This window comes from Ascaphus truei, chromosome 8 (assembly GCF_040206685.1).
Source record: "Ascaphus truei isolate aAscTru1 chromosome 8, aAscTru1.hap1, whole genome shotgun sequence".
NCBI classification, from domain to species: Eukaryota; Metazoa; Chordata; class Amphibia; order Anura; family Ascaphidae; genus Ascaphus; species Ascaphus truei.
Window position 1 is genome coordinate 65532504 of NC_134490.1, and position 20659 is coordinate 65553162.

At 35.8% G+C, this 20659-nt stretch overlaps 1 protein-coding gene across 7 annotated transcripts in view; it reads right to left on the bottom strand.

Annotated features, from left to right (window-relative positions):
• LCOR (ligand dependent nuclear receptor corepressor) overlaps positions 1-20659 on the bottom strand; it is a 73094-nt gene that overhangs the window by 33529 nt on the left and 18906 nt on the right. For 4 of the 7 annotated variants that reach the window (XM_075612394.1, XM_075612393.1, XM_075612396.1 and 1 more), the window contains one exon: positions 266-7685. In XM_075612394.1, the coding sequence (XP_075468509.1) occupies positions 3053-7685 (4633 nt within the window). In that variant the 3' untranslated portion in view covers positions 266-3052. Of the gene's footprint in view, positions 1-265; positions 7686-10915; positions 18790-20659 lie in introns of those variants that run through there. The other 3 variants (XM_075612399.1, XM_075612398.1, XR_012803581.1) reach the window with 2 other exon arrangements.

Sequence of the window (20659 nt, forward strand, 5' to 3'; positions counted from 1 at the left end):
GCTAAACCATAAGACTGTTATCCTATGACACGATCACATCCAGTTGTGTGTAATACATGTGACCGAGCTTCACAGTAAATCCAATGGAATCCGTTAACACAGGATATGCCTCTGACTGAATGTAAATCGTCACAACATTTTTACTTTCATTTCAGTAAAAAGTAATAATGCAAAACAAAGCAATGTGAAGAGAATTCCACATCCCCAAAAAAATGTTTTAAAGAAATGGGAAAAAAACGTTTTAAAGAAAAGGGAAAAAAACCTATACACGCACACACCACTTTATTCAAATTTTTGAACTACAGTATATTTTAAATATCCACATTCATCAGAAATCAATAAAGCCTTACATATTGTTTTCACAGTATGTGTACAGTGCCCCAAAAATGCAATTTTAAATCCCAATATACCTTAAAAAATAAAGACATTGCAATACAAAAATATTGTGTAGCAAAATAGCTTAAGTTCCCTGAAACATTTATTAGAGATGGTACTGTAGACAATAAAAGTTCTCTCAAGTGAAAAAGAATTAAAAAAAAAAAAGCTGTGTGTCTGCCCTGGCAATGTGCAATAAATAGCATGTATGTAATGCCATAGATCACCATTATTACATCCAGCTTTTTCTATATAACAACACAAATCCCCTGGATTACATATATTCACTCCTGCTTAGCAATATTTATTGAATTCACAAAAACGTCAAAGCCCTCACTCATGTAACCTCTATTTTTACATTTCTTTAAAACATAAAATTGTGAACAACATTGCAAATGTAGGTCTAAACCCTCTCCATAAATAAAAAAAAGTTGCAGCAACTCGAAAATTGTATCAGACATTTGTGATGAAAAAAAAAAAGATAATTTGTAATACAAATAAAAAACTTGCATTGGCCAAGTGGCCCTGAATTTTTTTAGGGGCCCATGAATCAGATGTTTCATTTACCCTATCCTCAGGGAACCAATAACGTTAAGGTGAGGTGTTCAAGCACTTGAACACACCAAAATCACATGAAATCAAACAGCTCCCTAGTCTTAAAAAAATAAAAAAATTAAAAATCGCTTGGATGTTACAATTTTGTGGGGGGGGGGGGGGAAAGGGGGGGGATATTGCCCAGATGACACCCCTTAAAAACAGGTCACTGGAATTAGTTCACTTTGGTTCTAGGAGGGGATTTCCCCTTTAAGAGCTAATGATATGTCATTTTTACATTTACTCCAATTATATCTTGTATTTTGTAGGTAGAGAGCAAAACTGACACTTGCCTGCATGTGTTTCCAAAGAAACCATTCTTTTGTTAGTGTGATTATGGGGCTGTTGAATACAGACCTTGCCCTTTAGTTCATAACATATAAGCCATCTTGAATCCACAGAATCAAATATAATGCTTTATTTTTAGTATGCATTTGTAGGACTGAAAGTTGAACATTTAAACCTTAAAATCTCTCCACAGTTTCCCCAATATAGAATTGTAATTTGTGTTACATATTAATTCAAAGATACTGTTACTTGAACTTGATCAAATAGTCGTGTATTATTTGTATAATGTATTTACATTAATTGTCCACAATAGAAAAATAGAAGTTCTACAAAAGCGTAAATCTTACAGGTGGGATAAACATTTATTTTCTCTCTAAAAATGTAAATATTGAAGTAACCAGCATAACAAAGTGATCCAATATGGTCTAAACAGACTCTGGAAGGCAGTGGCCAGAAATGCAAGCTATAGTGGAGAATGCAATGCTGGGTTGCCACCCTTTTTACACATTTTACCGTGCTTTGTAAGGTTAGAATGTTCACTTACCAAGCTATTTTGGAATGTGAATTTATACGGTTTTCTTGAAAAGTCAAATAGAAATGGACTTGGAATACAAAATTGTCCTTTCGAAAGCAGACTGAAGGTACACGGTATGTAAGGCCAACATCATATAAAAAGGAGTAATTTCGCTTTATAAATTGTGCAAATGAGGGCTGCAAATGCATTGCCGAGTACAACTTTTCTCCCAAAAATTGTTTCACTTTCTACTGATTACCACAGTAACAGTTAAACGACTTGCTTTTAATTCTTGAAAATGGAGGGGTTATCGCATATGCTGTAGAAGGATTCGGATAATTTACTGAATAGAAAGGAAAGTCCAAACTACATTTGAACTTTATATCATAATACACTCCAATTAAAAAAAGCTACAGCAAATGTTTAACGCTTAAAACATTAACATTTCGGGCATTAAAAACCACATTTCCTGAAGGAATACTGGAGACTAAAAATTCATGCATTAAAATTACCTTTATGTCCCTTAACAATTTTCATAAAGGATTAAATTAAGCCATTCACAAATAATTCTGCCACTCAGTGTTTCAGTTATTAATTCCTTTGTGCAAATCACGAGGGCCAACAGAGTGCAAATATGACATGTTTATATAAATAGGATATTTGAGACCTATATGCATACAAGTCACAGATAAATAACCTGAATTCAATTTACTACAGATAAGCATTTAATATATATATTTTTTTAAATTTTAAAAAGCTATAAAAACAAACCGCGAAAGCTGAAAATCTTCTACAAGACTATGGAAGCCCTTTTGTTTTAGTAATATTAACAAAAATTAAATTGACGACAAACACCACAATGTACTGAAATCTGTGAACAGGACAAGCCAACTTCTATAGATGCCATGGTTTCTCATACACAAAGCAGTGGCAAGCTGCCGTAAGCTACTATGTGTGCATTTGTTTTATGCTACAGTACATGTGCTTGTGCATCAAGTATAAAATGCAAGTATCACACAGCTTAGCTCTTAAACTAAAAAAAATAAAAATGATAAATAAGGCACTGTACTCTTAATGATATTCATGTTTTTTTTTTTGTTTTTTGTTTTTAAAGGAACATAACTTACGTTCTCAGCACCAAAAAATGTTTTCTCCACCTACATCGGCTGTAAAATGCCTACATAATCTTTTATCTTTTTACTGCAAGTTCTTTAAAGGCTTGCTACCGCTTTTAAAATAGCTTTAATGCAAAGGATGACTGTACAAGTACAGTAAATTGGTTCAACTTTTTACGTCAATTGACCGTTTCTTGCTGCAATTTGGAGAGTCTGATTCCGACCCTCGCTTTCTCTTCTGCTGCGACACAGTACTTTTATTGTTTTTCTTAGACTTGGAGTGAGTCTTTCCATTAGTCTTTTTCTGTGTTATTTTCTGTGTTCGTGATGAGCATGCTCTCGTGGTTCTCGGTTTTGACGATTTTGTGGGCAGCCGTCTTGGTTTGACCCGATTCTTTTGGACGTTCTTGTTAACTTTACAAATAGTCAGTTGAGTTTTACGTGAATGTTTTTTTACTACAGTCTTTGTTTTCTTTTTCAAAGATACATTCTTTGACGCCTTACAGATTTTAACCTTTGCAATCTGCTTCTTTGGAGTCTTGGGTTTGGGAAAAGAGTCTAGTTTTTTAACCTTCTTGATTGCTTTTTTCGCTGGCGGTGTACCTTTACTGCAAGTACCAGGCATATTTTTTCCACACATGGGTTTTATTTCTGTTTTTCTCTTTTTTCTTGGTTGTGCACACGATTTTTTCATTTGATCTTCTTTGCAACGCTTTTTACCTTTCCGTCTCTCCTCAGACACTACCAATTTAGGTGTGGGGGCATCTGCTGTAACTTGCAAAGATAATTTGGGAGTTATTACTGCTTTGACACTTTGATTTTTACAGTTTGTTTTAGTTTCCACTGTATTTATTACATTTTCTCTCTTTTTCGTCTTTACTGTAGCCGACTGAAGTCTTAACTTTCCCCTAATGTTGTACTTTCTCAATATCCGCACACTAGCAGGTGTATTAAGGTTAACAGAGGGCTCTATATCTCTAATGTCATTGGTGTCTTGTTTTATATCGTTTTGACACGTTTTCTCTTTGGGAACTTCATCAAGTTGCACTGTTTTGTTCTCTATAATTTTAGCCAATGCATTTCGAGTCTTGCTATTATACCGAGCTGGAATAACAGAAGCAAATTTTTTAAGGTGTTTTTTCAAGCGTTCAGCTTGTAAAGTGTGAGGATACAAGTTACAAGATGGATACTTCTGCAAAGGAATCATTGGTAATATAAGATGTTCATGTAGAGGAGTGTTTAATTGCTTTACTATCACTAATGACTTTGTCTCAGTTGTTTCTAGGAACCATCTGCAAATGTCTGATAACTTAAAAGCATTCATAAACAACTGCTGTATTGGTGAGTTTTTTTTAGCTTCTTGCACCTTTCTGCTTTTTCGGACCCTCTTTTTTGTTTTCCAAATTTCTTTCAATTTGTCCGATTTATTTTTAGATTTATGTACAAAAGGTACTTCCTTTTCAAGTGGAATCCAACCTTTGTGAATGGACATGTACTTATTATTAAAATTAGAAATACGTTCCTGATTGTCTTCTTCCGAACACCAATCCACAAATGTTGTTCTGTCCTTTTCATTATCTGTGCCATTTACTTCTAAAGTATTTAACAAACAAACTTCTGACTTTGGGGCAGTGCATTCAATAGGCTTCTTAATGCGAATGGATTGTTTGGTACTATTTTCTGTAGATAAATGTCTTAGGTTGTAGTTTCGTAAAGCCAACCTTTTGTGTTTCATCAATGTTCTCGATGCCATATGTTTGATTCTACTTCTTGAACTGGAAATTGAGTGTGTGGTAACAGCCAAAACCTTATTAGGATCATTAGGTTCAAAATTACATTGATTTTCCAAATTGTGTGTCTCCTTGCAACATAGTTTATCTTCCACAGTTAATATGCCGTCTTTTTTATTTTGTAGGAAGAACTGAACTTTTCTCTCTTTTGAACCTGTGTCAACACGTATTTCAATGTTTTCTGACAGCTTATATGCAGAAGATAAAACATTATTGAACATACTTTCTGACACTTCGGGTTTTTCTTGTGTTATGTTGCAGAGAGTCTTTCTGGACGTTGAATTATTTTGATCACAATCAAAATCTTCATCTGCATTCGTGTCACTGAGATTTAAGAAATTTGGATGGTAATCCGTGGCAAAATTGACATATGTTGTACTCCGAATTTTCACAACCCTCTGGAAATCTTCAGTACTTGGAATTTTACAGAGCTTGACTTGAAGACAAGGAACCTTCATTCTAAACGGAGTATTACGTTCCAAAACTGTACTTTTGATTGGTTCTTGGAACTGTTGACTTCTGAGACGTCGGTCAGATGTAGCTGGAACTTTATTTTCCTTTTTTAACTGGGACATATCTATAAGATTTTTTATTTCATCATACTTGCAGGAATTGTTTAATTTTATGAATTCTCCTTTGTCATTACTTTCTTCACTACTCACGGTTTTGGTTTCTGTTAATTCTTCTACCCCGTCTTGCCCAAGACCTCCATTGGTAATTACAGTGTCACATTTTTGCACTTCCTCATCGATGAGGACTTCTGTTTCTACTTCAGTGCAAGCATTTCCCTTCATTTTAGCGCAATTTACAAACAGAGGGAAAACCTCTTCCTGAGTTGTAGTTTCTCCTGAACCCCCATTGGAATTTTTTCCTGGTATTGAACGCTTTAGTTCAACCTGAAAAGTCTCAGAATTTGTAACACTGGAACAAAATCCAGAAATGTTATCTACACTCTTTTCTTTGCCTATCCTGTTTGATTGAGAAGCTGGATCTTCAGTTCTCTCTACCCTTGAGCCACCAGGAATATCTACAGAACAGGTTGAGATAGGATATAAAGTCTCTGAATCTTTCAGATCAGAGGAAAACTCAGAAGATAAAGATGCACTCTCTTGTACACCAATTTCATTTGAGAGAGAAATCGATCTAGACTCAGGATTTGTGCCAGAGTCTTCTAAAGTACCTGGTGACTCTCCCAGTATAACCTTTAAAGGAGTAAGTTCATTAGAAGATTTTTGTATTGTAGAATCAAAGTATGGAAGTACAGTTGTATGCTCTACAGAAATTTCTATATCAGCATTATCTAAAGGTGATGCAGAATCAGATTGCGCTACAGACTCATTTAAATCTGTAATGTCAATGAGTGTTTTGGTATCAAAGTCCTGAATGCTGTTTTTATGAACATTTCCAGTTACAAAGTCAAAACAAGAATCAATATTTTCTGTAACGTCCTCTAGTTCTATCGGTTTAGTGCATTCTTCATGTCCTTTCAGACAGCCATTTACTGTACTGGATCTAGTACAGATCACCTCTTTTGATTGCCCTTCTGTTTCTTGCAGATCAAGAAGCAAAGGCCCAGAGTTGGATACCAATGACTGATCTGACATAACCAAACTATGTTCAAGTTCAATTTCAGGTTCATTACATGAGAGATCAGATCTTTTTTCACTGCATGCATCACTCTGTGGCAAAAACTTAAACGGATTTATTTCTAAAATGTTCTCTTCAGGGTGGGCAACAGATATGACCTCTGTTGCTGAAGGTAGTGTCTCAGAAATCATCGACAGTTTAGGAATTATTAATGCTTCAGGAATTTGTGCTGTACAGTTTCCCTTTTCTTCTATTTTCGGCCTTCTAACTAATGTGCGAACAGTTGAAAGCTCACAGCAGTCCCCACTAAATACATACCCCCGAGTACTTTTCCTTGCTGTATTGCGTGAATATAATATAGTCCTTTGATTTTCAAAATGGCATTCAGTTATTGGCTGACTAATGTAAACTATATCACACTGGTTATCATAATCATTTATCCGCAAAGCAGGGGTCCTTCTGCATTTTCTAGTTGATTTTGATGGCTTAACATTTGCAAGCAACCTGGTTTTACGCAGAGCTGGCACTGAACTTGCCCTAAGGTTCTGAAAATTCTCAAAGGAGTTATTGTCTGAATGGTTTAAATGGTTGCCCACCTTGTTTGTAACTACAGTATGTAAGGAATTCTCATATTTTAGCTTACAGTCATTCTCGTGTGTGTCCAAAACTGAAAGCGTTGCTTTGGGACTAGTCTGCAAAGCATTTTCTTTGTCAACAATTCTAGGCAAGTTAGCAATAAATTCCGAGTCCCAAGCATCATTCGATAAACCTCTCCCTGAATTCTTTTGAGACACAATGCAGCTTTCTGAACCATCATTCTTATGAGACACAGTTTCACATTTAGCACAGCCCGTCATATTTCTTGTAGTCAGATTATTTTCTTCTGAATTTTTAACAGATGGAACATGTTCCTTTTCAACCGTTTGCTCTCCTTGGTTTACAGAGAAAGGGGAGACATGTAAAGATCTAGCGTTTGCAGTCATTGTGCACCGCTCAGTGGGCATCTCTCCTGATGCAGTTGAAATATTTCGTCTTGAGCGGTCAGCTGAATATTCGATAGGACCATGGTATTCCTGCTCATCTGAAGAATCTGCCACAATCCTTTTAATGACTGGCTTGGAATGTTTATTTATAGAGCTTTGTGAATCAGATTTATTTACCTGCAACACAGAAGTAGTTGATTTGTTTTGAGAATGGGTACAGTCATTATGTTCTATGTCAGAGTTTTGAAGATTTGATACAGAGCTGGAAATTGATGTAGTTATATTCTCTGATTCAGACAATGGTTCTTCAGTACACAAATTGTTTAACACATGAGTAAACTGCTTCTGGTGATGTGTACACAGTTTAACCATGAACTTTTCCAGTGTTAATTTTGTTGAATTGTTGGGATCTATGACTTTGGTCTCTGCACGTTGCATTCTAGAAGAAAAATAAAATAAATAAAGTTAGAAAAACAATTACATGCTGCAAGCTAAACCAGGGGGAAAAAAAGAGTCAATGTCTCCCTGACAAATCTTTTTTTATAGGAGAAATATTGTATTACTCTGCAAACGTTTATAAAGTGGAAGAATCATGAAAAGCACAGCATTTTGAAGAAACCCATGAGGGTTCAAAAGCACATATACACACCTAGTCAGAGGTACACACAGAGGCTCATGAAGTCTGTCTTCAAGCAAGTTTATCATCTGTTTAGTGATTTTCTACCTTGAGCACTGATACTAGGGACTTGTTCCTGTTCTGTGTTGTAGCAATACAAATATTCGAGCACACTTCTCAAATCTAACAGCTCTTCTGATAAAATGTACACAATGACATTTGATGCATACCCTTGTATCGGTGAAGGAAGACAAACTAACTTAGTTATGGAAGAACGTATAAAATCTAAATTAAACCCTGTAAAAGTAGACGCTTAGAATGAATCCTTCAGAGTATAGATTCTACAGACTATGCAAGTACAGCTTCCCAGAAACCACTGAGGAAACAATCATGGTAAGCAATAATTAAGTGTCGTTACGCCACTAATATTTCAGTGACCTCATGGATAAGATCAAAGATTGATTTTACAGTAATGACTCAAGAAGCGGCTCTGTTCATACACCAGTTTTACTAATCCATTCATTTCATGTAGTATATATTGGTCTGAGGAGCAGATTCTTCATTAGCTGCCCAATGCCATGTAATGCAACCGTCTCATATCTTCACAAGTTACACACTGGACATGTTTACAGCAGAACACTGATCAGCTCAATGATCACATTTCTGCCAAATTGGAGATGGGCATATTGGTTGTATCTATGAAATATCTGCCTTGTTGAAACGATCATAGTTGGGATGTGCATGCAGAATCAGTAAAGTGAAACAGAGTTGCCCAAAATACAAATCTTTCACACTGTTTTTTTCCAATAGGTATATGGTCGCTAATGATCAGTGATGTCCTTCTGCCAAATTCTGTTTTTCTAACAGTAATGATTACAAGAGAAAAGATTCAGTCAACCTAAGTGTTGCCGATTAATGTAGCAATTTAGCCTGGTATTCAACTTACTCAGGTAAATGAAACTGGCACCATTTAAGATATTTCAGATTTTTTATTTAAATCACTTGTTTACAACTATATTTTAAGGTATATGAAGGCTATTACTTGATGACCAAGACTAGGTAATGCAACCAGCACTTAATATAAATTAGTGCCTATCAGTGGTATGCTAAAACCACACATTTAATTGACAGACTACAGAAACGTTAAAATCCCTTGCTGTCAGAAGTCAGAATAAAATGCACCAAGGCAATTTTCGGAGACGCAGGGGCAGTTTCTAGAGCTTAAAAGTGATCAAGGAGCCGTTTGGTCACAAAATTGAACTGGCAAGCTTTATGCAAGACGTATTGAACAGCAATGCATTCATTTTTGTTTACATGTTTATAGACTGGTCTGTTGGTTCTAAAAAGTAAAATACAAATTGGATCAAGAAAAACTGATCATTTGCAATTCTAGGCTAAAGCTGATAAATTCTGGGGTATTATTGAAATCCCTGCTCTCTGATTGGATAATGCCCAGAATTTTAACCAATCAGTAATGGCCCGGAATTTGGCACCCTGCCAAGTTTCAGCCAATCAGCTTTCTGTTTTCATTCACAAAGAGTGAAATTTGCTCTTAGACAGGGGAGATGATTGGACAGAAGGCACTGACTCCTCCCCCACCCTGCCTGCAGAGCTCCGCACAGGAGAGTGAGGGGAAAGGTTTGTGTGTCTGTTGTGTTTTTTGTGGGTGTAAAGGGGCCAGCAGTTTTATTGGTGTGTGTGTGTCCTGTTGGTGTGTACTTTGTGGGTGTAGAGGGGGCAGCAGAGTCTTGGTGTGTGTCTGCTGTGTGTGTGTAGAGGGGGAGCTAGTGTGTCTTCAGTGTGTGTTTTGTGGGTGGAGGAAGGGCGCAGAGTGTTTTGTTTGTGTCTGCAGTGTGAGGGTTTACAGGGGGGCTGCAGTGGGTATAGGGAGGGGGCTGCTGGTGTGTTTTGTGGATGTAGAGGTGGCAGAGTCTGTTTTGTTGATTTGTGTGTATCTCTTCAGTGTGTTGTGTAGGTGCAGAGTGGGGGCTGTAGTGTGTTTTGTGAGTGGAGGAGGGGTGCAGAGGGCTGTGTGTGTGTTTATATGGGGGCTGCAGTGGGTGTAGAGGGGGGCTGCTGGTGTGTGTTTTACGGATGTAGAGGGGTCAGCAGTGTTTTGTTGGTGTGTGTCTGCATGTGTGTTGAGGGTGTAGACGGGGGCTGCAATGTGTCTGCAGATGGTGGAGGAGGGCTGCAGAGTGTGTTTTGGTGTGTGTCTGCAGTGTGTTTCTGTGTTGCGTGTGTAGTTGTAGAGGGGGGCGGTAGTGTGTTTTGCGAGTGTAGAGGGGGGCTGCACAGTGTGTAGTGGGGACTGCAAAGTGTGTTTTTGTATATAGAGTGGGGGTTGGGGTGTGTGTGTGTGTGTGTGTACAATTTCCTTTTAATAAACTTGCAGTAAAAGCATAAGAATGTAGACAATCATGCTGATAAATCAGTATGACTACATAAATGTATTTATGAAAATGTAAAAAAAAAAAAAAAAGCCTATAATAGCAATAATCCCCCTAGAACAGGGCATTACTGGCCAATAATGCCCTGGCTGGGTTAAAGTCCCTCAGCTTCGCCTCGGGTCTTCAACTCTTACAGCCAGGGGATTATTGGCTAGTAAAGCCCCTTTCTTCTGGGATTGTTACATAACTAGAACATTTGCAAATTATTAATCAAATGTTCAAAAATCCAAGTGGAAATTGCATGTCCAGGCAGAGAAGATTAAAAAAAAAAAAAAAAGAAACACAACAAATATGGTGCAGGAAGAATCCAGCCAGTTATTGGAAGCAAAACAAAAATAAATGCCTAAAAAATTCAGAGGGGGGTGGGGGAGAGCGACACTTTATTTTATATGTTGCACGACAGCAAGATCAACTATTATGTCAATACAACACTGAATATGGTTAGGTCTGTACAGGAAGACAAGGCAGGTATAATAAAGATAGTGGGAGAAAAATAAACGTGACATGCTTAGAACAGCATAGGACTGAGTAAGTGTTAAAGATACCAAAAAGAAAAAACAAACCACAATTTAAACACCAATTAAAAAAAAATACACTTCTGCAAATTTTTCACAACAAATTTATTAGAAGAATAGTGGTTTCGAAAAGTCTAGCATCCAGTGAGAACTACCATACACAACATTACAGCTGGGAATGTATTTTTTTGTTTTTAAAAAGTCATGGTTAAATAATACAATGAACCATTAAATTTTACACATGCACGACGACAGAATCAGCGCTTTCAACATACAATGTCAAAGAAATTTAATAAAATGAACCACATGGATTTTCAAATTTAAAGTACTCATCACATACATTAGACATAACTTATTTAGTCCAGTCAAAATCAGAACTGCATTAAAAAAAAATTATGTAGTGCAATCAAAACAAAAAAAAGTAATCTTCTGATCATAAGTGCTCTACTACATAAGACATTGATCATAGCAAGAACAAAAAGTTCAAATCACATAGTACAAAAAAAATCTGTAAATAAATATAAACTACAGTACAAGAGAAATATTAAATTATACAATTCTGTCAAACTGTAAACAGTATTTTGAAATGAGGTCAATAAGAGTAAAGGGGGTTCCTGTTTCTTTTCATAACTTATTGGGATATATATACCCATGTATGTATATATCTACATATTAGGATATATAGACATATCTACATATAGGGATATAACTATATGCATATATACAAGCCACCCTGCTGATCAAATATATGGAAATATGGATCTATATATAATCGTTAAGCATAGTAACAAATTAGACTAGTTTTATTTTTTATGCAATAGCTACTTAAGTCAGCATATGCAGGCTGGAGTATCATAGCTGAAAGCAAACTAAAACATTGAGCTTTGTCTCTAATGAATACAATTATGTTGTTTGTCTCAAAGTAGAGTGGCTTAAGGTCAACACAAAGCTTTAATGACTCATTTAATGGTTCTGAAATTGTAATGCAACACTGGTTTAAGCCAGGTAATGCTACCACTAAACTCAATGCACTTTTGGCCTGTTGGTTTCCATCACAGTGGCCAATGCAAATCATGTAAAAAAAATACATTGCATAACTAAATCGTAGAGGTCAGACACCAAATGACCAGTGCTAGAGTTTAAAAGTACGCATAGTGAATGTAAGCGAGGCCATGCATCTTAAGAGGTTTGTAACTGTACAGTAAAATAATTAAATATTTTAAACGATGGATTCAGCACTGTACATTAATATAAAGGGTGAACATTTTGTCTAATAAAACAGGAACCCCCATGCTATCAGTTCAGTAGTAACTGAATATACAGAATGCCACTATAAGTGTCTGAGGCACTGTGTGCTGAAGAGTTAATATGCAGCTTTTAAAATCCGTTTGGCTGAGATATACCTGGATACCTGAAGTGAGTTATAAACTTGACATTCAAAGGATGTGCTACAAGCACGTCAAAAGGAAACAAAAATACTAGTCACTGCGAAGTTTAAGAATAGAGTACAAGTACCTGAATCGAGTGAGAATAGTGAGTAAGTAGACTGTCCCTGAGGGTTTTAAGTGTATACATATGTTGAATTCCTAAGTTTAACATTGCAGACTGATAACACAGCAAAAGCAATCCCAGACAACCCATGAAGCAGAGGTTACACGTTATGCTAAAACATTAATGTATCTTTATACAATTGTTTTCCTCCAAGCAGCAATAGGCTGCTGTACACATGTACATCCCATTAGTATTAGCAATACATGGGAGTCAGATAAAATATCTCCTTTTAAAAATTAGTAGCAGGCAAACCGCCCTTTATATAAACAAAAGATTTTCTCCTGAAAAGTTATTAAATTACAATCAAATGCATCCATGGGCTCCAAATACATCAGCAACTACATTTTTGGAATGTTTATGCTGGTATACACTATATTACTGTTCAATTTCCTCATCTCACCTTTTGTGACAATCTTTTAAGCCAGAATGTAGACGCTGTGGCATCCATTTCCCTCCCTATGTGTAAAACGTATATCAGTTTCTATAAAATGTTACCGTGTTTAAAAAAAAAAAAAAAGTTGCATTTCAGAGTGTGCATACTACCTATAGTTAAATAACAGGAGGGGGAATTCATTTTCATGTTACGGTTATCTAGTTTTTAACAGGTAGAGATATTTGCATCCTACTGTTACATTTTGCTTTAAGTATTAGGATTACAAAAACCTAGGTTCCAGTGCCTTTTGTTTACAAAGTCCATATCAAGAAAGGGTTTAGTGCTAATAAGCCCCTTTTTCTCTATCCAACAGGACTGCCAAGTGCTTTCTAAAAGTATTTAAATGTTCTGTGAATGCTTTTAACAAAACACAGCATAACAGATTAATTTTAAATAGTATAACAAAATGCCTCGTCAATTTGCTAAGAAATAAACAGCACATTTTCCCAGTGTCCATATTTTTATGCTTTCTAGATTTGTTTGAAAAGGAAGAGAAAATCAGTAAGGTTGCAAGGTAGCTTGTTTTTGCATTTTTGGGGAAATTGTGACGTCTCCTAGGCAGTTTGATCTTCGCATTCATTTTTTTACTTCTACCCAAGTATTCTTCCTACCATTTTGAAGAGATACCAGATGCTTAAATTAACTATATTCTTACTATACGGCCTTTGGAGTACACAAAAAAAACAACAACAAAAAACTTTAATATAGAAACAGCAATCTAGAAAATATCTAGAGATGATATTTGGCAAATACAATTGTACGCACATAGCAAACTTTTGCCTGCTGTAGGAGATTTTGGACCAGGAAGTATACTGAACTAAATAATCCTAAAGACCTGACCTGTTGGGGGGCGGGAGGCCTGAGGACTGGAGTTGTCACCCCTGAACTAAATACCCAGTAAGAGAGTGAGCCGATGCATTGATACTAGACAATTCTGACAACGCAATACATTCCTTTGCTTGTATATGGCTCCGACATTAAACGGCTTTATTGAAATTGCACTGCTCTCCCTTATCAAAATGTCATTTTTAACTCCATTATGTGCCCTCTCAAAACCTAACGTACATGTTTAAAAATAAAGTCAACTTTGAGGTATGGAATTTTTATATACACAAAAATAATTCAATTTTAGGGAGACATTTGGGGTGGGGGGGAAGGGAGGAGGGGGGGAAGAGGGGCAGAAAGAGGAGACACCCCAGAAAGAATATATACAGATACTTGCTTGACGAGTGATTTGTCCCTCGCTTAAGGGAAATAACCCATGTATACTTGTTGCATGAGATTTTGGAAAAAAGCATATTGTGTTCATGAAGGCATAGTATCCATTGCAAATTATACATACAATTGCCAGAAATACAAGAATGTGTGAAAAATATCTAGAAATGTAACACTATTTAGCTAAATCAGAGATGCAACCTAGCACAATGATGCAACGGAAAAACGAAAATCTGAGCAAGGACAGGCATGTACAATTAAGAGGTTGTTTTGCTTCACAAAGCAATCTTTGTTACAGAAAGTGAGGCTGATTTTTTTAGACCTATACAGAGTATTCATCGTTGTTTGCATCCTATTAAAAGTAGATGAAAAAGTGAATTATATTGCCAGGTATAACAGATTGAGGTTGTCTGACCTAGTTTAATATTATGGTAATAAAAAATATTACCTTCAAGTTGAGCATGTGTTATGGCTCAAAATGAAGATTGAGAACATTCCATTGTTTGTGAATACTGTACATATTTTTAATCACGCTCTGATTTAAGCAAAAGTAATGTATTTTTTATTATTTATTTTTTACAAACCTCTTTTAAGTATTGTTTGCCTTTTTGAAAGGTCAATTAAAAATCAATTTGCAGTCCATCAGTATGCAGTTTACTGCCGTCACATGTGGCTAAAAATGCTCTGTGGTCACTTATTTTAAGCCATATTTTGCCGCTAAATACTGCTTAGAAATGCAGAAGCAAAGTAATCTTCAAATGACCATAAAATTGGTCTCGTGAATTTATGCACTCTTACACAAGTAGCAAAGAGGGAATTAGACATTTAAAGAATTGGATCTGGAAACTAACCATGCCTTAACTTTCACATAGATGTATAAATAATCCAAAATACTTTTAGAACAAGCAATATGGAGGAAAGGGGGTAGGGGGAAAGAACATTGAAATCAATAAAGCATCTGCATGTGGAATTATGAATTCTATTTTTAAAAAAAAAGTGAAGCCGTGGGAATGCTTAAATTAAAATGTTAACATTAAAAAAAGTGCACCTGAATATTAAGACTAAAACTTTACAAAATGTACAAGATAAAATATAAATCTTTTGAAATATTCAGCAGCTTTGTTTTAAAAAGTTTATGAAATATTTAAGGGACCACCAACTAATCTCAAACATGCCTCACAAAACAATAATGGCTATTTTGTATTGCAGTTAGCAATGCAATTAGTGCTTTTAATGTAATCTATGCTTTTCCTAATCAAAAAATGACCTTTGGAGGAAATGCTCTGGCTTGTTCAAAAGCTTTTCTGTAAAGAATGATTACCTGAATGTTAAATCACAGATCAAGTGGAATGTTTAAAAACTTCAGACAAAACACGATACAATCTTCAGGTCTCAGGGCGTTTCAACTGAGAGATAAAAGTTAAGTGTTTGGTTTATTAAAAAAAAATTTTTTTTTTTTTTTAAAGCAAATAAAGAGTATTTACTATTTACAAGACCTACTTTAAAAATCTATTTTCTACACATTACTTTCCTAACAGCAGCCTTAAAAGGTAGACACACCATTTTTTGCTGCTCGATTGTCATCCGTTGAAACAGAAAACTAGTTTCAACTGGGAACAAAATGATCAGAGAACAGTTAATGTTTCAAAAGAGTTAACTAGCGTGATTATGCACACAGGACAGAACAAAAATTGTTTCTGTTGTGAAGGTATGCAAGTGTTGAGGACATACCTTATTCAAAGCCTGGTGCATGGGAATAATTTAGCAAAACATACATCCTGTAATTCTTGGAAAGATGAGGTAAGCCACCTGCAATATTATTTCTTGCTGGAATTAAACCAGAACACAGTTCAGGAATATGCCACCACAGCTTATTTTTTATTTTTATAATTAAAGTAGGTGTGCCTACCCTTTAAAAAAAAAAAAAAAAATTCAGAAAAGGCTAGCCAGAAAAAGTCTATTAACGCCAAGCAGTGATACAATGGCAAACTAAGCTGCCTTTCATTCACAAGTATAAACTGAACTTCTTTGAAAGAAAGCACTGCTTACACAAATTATAAAGTATGTTACTTACAGAACTAAAGTATTGTACTGTTCAACTCATCTCTTCGCCCCATTTATAACTTTAAAGAGGTTGTACACAAAAATTATGCAAGTCCCCATAGAGTACTTTTGCAGTAAGACAAAGTACACTAAATCTCCATGTAGGTGAGGAATTCTCCAAAACACATATAATGTACAAAACTGTGTGGTTCATGGAGTGCTTATAAAAATAACTTAATTACCTGAATGTAGACATAGGACAACGCCTATTCTAACAGTATGCATTAACATACTACACCTTAAAAAGTATTTCACGTTTGCATCTGTGCTGTTTAAACCATACATAAAACCTTTTGAAAAACCGATTTGTCAGCACTAACAAGAATCCTTCATTCCTGAAATTGTGTGAAGAGTAGTGAGGTTGTATTGTTTATAAACAAACTTATGCAGCAAAATAAAATCACAGTAGTTCAAAGTGTTAATATCTCCCTTTCTCTGGAATCAAACAGAATGTAGAAACCACACAGTTTAGTAAACTAAAATCCAGTGAAAAAACCCTAGATATATATATAAAAAATATATATCTAAATGTGTCATATCCATTGAGGAGTACTGTGTGTAAACCAATGTCTCCTGAATCATAAAAGAGCTAGTTGCGTGATAAGGCTACTTCCTCTGAAGTTAATAGAAAACCCAGCCAATGTGTCAAAGTTACTGTAAAGGTAGTGTTTAAATATTTAACTGTATATTTTGAAGGTAGTGTATACAATTTCCTCCCTATACCCAAATGGCAGGTAAGAACCAAGTTTGCCACGGTCTGTCACAAAGAAAAAGAAAAACCAGCAGTGTAGTGTAATTAAATCAATTTGATCACTATCTAAACTAAGAGTCCACAATCACTTTGTTACATGTTAATATTTTGCATGGTTCCCGCTGGAGTGTGCCACAGGGATGTAGACCCCTACCCCACAACACATTTTTGAAATGCTTCCAAATTTTCTGTCAGAACAGGACAAATATTGCCTTGCTCAAGAGATTCTCCAAGTACATGAAATGTAAAGCTCAAGCATAATACTCCAATTTGTAGGCCGTCAACGGAATGACTTAAGTGTTCCTCCCCACATTTTGTCCTTCTCAGCACGTTCCCATCCTCAACTAAAGCCATTTCCTTTGCAGTCCCCGAAAAATTGTAAAACCCCCAAAACAAATGTTTTTGGGGGCGACGTTCCATTTCTCGGAGAATCAATTTTGGTGTAAATACTTAAACTAGACCGTAGAGGAAATAAATGGTTTTAAATATTTTTAGGAGTTTTTCTAAATATTGGTTGTATATATATATATATATTTTTTTTTTAAATGAATCCTGATGTTGATGAAAGTTAAAGTGGACTTGTGTTCAAGGGTTAAAAATAGATAACAAAATACATGCAGGCTCTATAGGCAACGAGTCCATATTCACATGTATAGGTTCTCTTACTGAGGTAACAATGCTCTAGGTAATAGAAAAGCATGCGTAAAGGCCAAACAAAGTATTCTAAGGTTGTACTGGGTATGGAAAATTTACAAATTTGCATGATTTGGAGCACAACTGTCACCTGTATTTATACAAGTATTATAAAACTTCAAGGAGTTTCACAGTAAATTAACAGGTGTTGTGTACTATGTGGTAGTAGAACACAGAAGTGCTCGCCCAGTTTCATTACAACGTATTTTGTAAATTAATTGGCACTCTACTGCATGCCTATTCATCTTTAGGCTCATTTGCACTTTGCAATGCATCCACCTCTTCCTGAGGTTCCAGTTCACTCTTTACTGCAACATCCTGTTCCTCCAACCTCATAAGTTTCATCTTTTTCTTTGGAGGGTTTTTTAATGTGCCTAGCCTCTCTTTGACTTTGTACTCCAGTGTACTATGGGGAATCCCATAAATACTTTGCGCTTTTGAGACACTCATTTTCCCATTCATAACAACACCAATTGCTTCCTCCAGTATCTCACTGTTATACTGTCTGTATCTCCCCCTTTTTTTTCTTGGTTGTTTAGAACCAGAGTCTCCTTCTTGATCTGAGGTGGAATATGGCTGTCCAGAGGTAGACTGCTCAACATCTGAGCTCCATGAATCCGCAGTAGTATCCAGCAAACTTCTTCTATTTTGCTTTGGGAGGATAGTCCTTAATTTTTTGCTAAGTGCGCTCTCCATTTGTGAACCCATTACCAAAGAGTTATAATTGTACAGATCCCCACTGCGAGACTCCCATGAAAGGTCCATGCCTCGGACCTGCGGTATTTTTAAATCAACTGGAGAAGAAAGGCCCGTTTCCTTTTTAATATCATGTTTATTTTGTACGGTTTTTGGAAAGGCATTTGCATTTTCTGTGACAAAAGGCAGGTCACTGATGTTGCTGAGTGTACCATTACCCCTAAATTTCATGCGGCCAAAATTTAATTCATAGTGTGGCTTTGCCCAAGAAGCCTCCCTGGATAATATCAAGTGCTGTCCATGATTCTGCAGTCCAGATGAACCATGACTGGCAGCTGTAGAAAACGGTTTCCTGCTAAGCAGTTCCTCACTAATCTGCAGGGAACGAGCCAATGGCACTTTTAGAGGTGTGGAGTGGCCATGAGTTTCCCTGGTTCCATCCTGGAAACTTCTTGGAGGTACCCCATCACCACTCCGCGGAAGTCCATCTGGACGGTGCTGGCTGGGTCTCCCAGGTCGCCTAATTGGATGGAAGGAAACTGATGTGAGCAGAACTTGCACAGGTAGGGAGGGATGGGTGAAGGGGCCACACTCCTTTATTAGAAGGCCTTGCTTGGGTAACATCACTTTTTGTACTATAATTTTTTGTCTCAGCATCAGTGTCACTTTAAGAGTTCATAGAGAAAAAAAAAGTTTTTGGGGTAACGAAAGAAAAATCAAGTCACTTTTGTCTTTGGCTGGGTTCACAAATTCTTGTAGAAAAAAAAAAAAAAAAAAAAAAGTGTTGCGCGACAGTCTGAACATGGCACCTTTATAAAAATTAGAATGTAGGCAGTCCCTTTAAATGTTGGCACAATTGATTTCTATGTGACGTTACCACTAAACAAGTACAGTAATAAAAGAGTAAGCCACTTGGTACAAAATGTAACCTACTCAAAAGAACAAGCTAAACAGCATCTGTTGCTGCAGTATCGGATGATCTTAGTGATGGCAAGAAAAACAAAAACATTTGATTAAAACCATGACCGTGAAAGTGGTGGCTTACGACAATGCAGCTTGCAGAGTGAACAGAATAAAAATGTACTTTGATCATAGCTAAATTTTTTGTTAGGTAGAGGAAAATAAAAATATGGCCATTAAACATGAAGCTTGTAAGAACTTAAGATTGTTTCAATTTAAGTCCTGTTTCTATTTCATGAACAATGCTACAAATAAAATATGTTGTGTTAAGTTTTTAAATGTATAGGTTAAGGTTAAAAAAAAATGAACACAACCCAATTTCTTAAAATACTTATTTTGCTAAATGTATTGAAACAATTTTTGTCTCCAAATAGCTAGATTTGAGGTGGCAAGAAAGAATGATTCAAATGCTGATGAGTACCAGATCCAAGGGATATGATCAGACATGTTTTCAAAAAAAAATATATACAAAACGCGTTTCAACAGGAGCAGCCTAGTAAGTTACCAGACGTTCACAGAAATACTGTGAGGCCTCCTAACATTGCTTGTTGGAAGTATTCTACAGAACACTTTTGTATCTCTACATGAATTTTATACCACAAGTGCTTACATCGCTATTAACCGTTTCTACACAGTCTGTATAACAGAAGAGGGCTAAGAACTCCAAGACAGCTAATAAAAACATCTAACATGTATTGCTAACACAAATCTTAAATACAAGAGGTACAACTAATTACGAACTATTTGCTATGCTTTTACACAAATATTGAAGGCTTCTTCAATCACAACTAATAATTCATTCAAAACAAATTTGTGGAAGCAAATATTCCATAAAATCAATAGATAATGTACGAGTACTACAACCCATTCAAAAACAAGCAACGTATCGCGAAACTACATTCAATAAAGTCTAGAGTTTATTGCTCAATTGATGTATATGCAAAATAAACATTGTGTTGAGCACATAAGCAAAATTCTTAGAAAAAACATGCATGCTTCAAAGACACCTAGCATGCATAATTTCTAAGCACCGCAGTCCGTCCTGATTTAATTTTGACAGTCAACATTAAGCATTACAATATGTATAAAATATAAAGGAAAAGTTTAACTCTATATAGATAGCTCGGTTCGATCACCAGGTATTTATAACGTATTTATTTTGTCATAACCAAATGTTCTCTGTAATTACTCGCATTCTAATGGGGCCAATGTAACGCAAATCTACCTAAAAGCTAAGACAAAAAAATTACTTAAAATATTTTAGTGATAAAAACACAGATCTTGCAAACAAAGCTTAGAACTAATTCTTAATGAAATAAATGTAAAAGAATATGAGAACAAAACATGATTTCATGAAGACATTTTTGAAAATTGATTGTATAGAAGAATGGGAAGTAATGAGTTGTATTTGCATAGAGAAAGTAAAATCG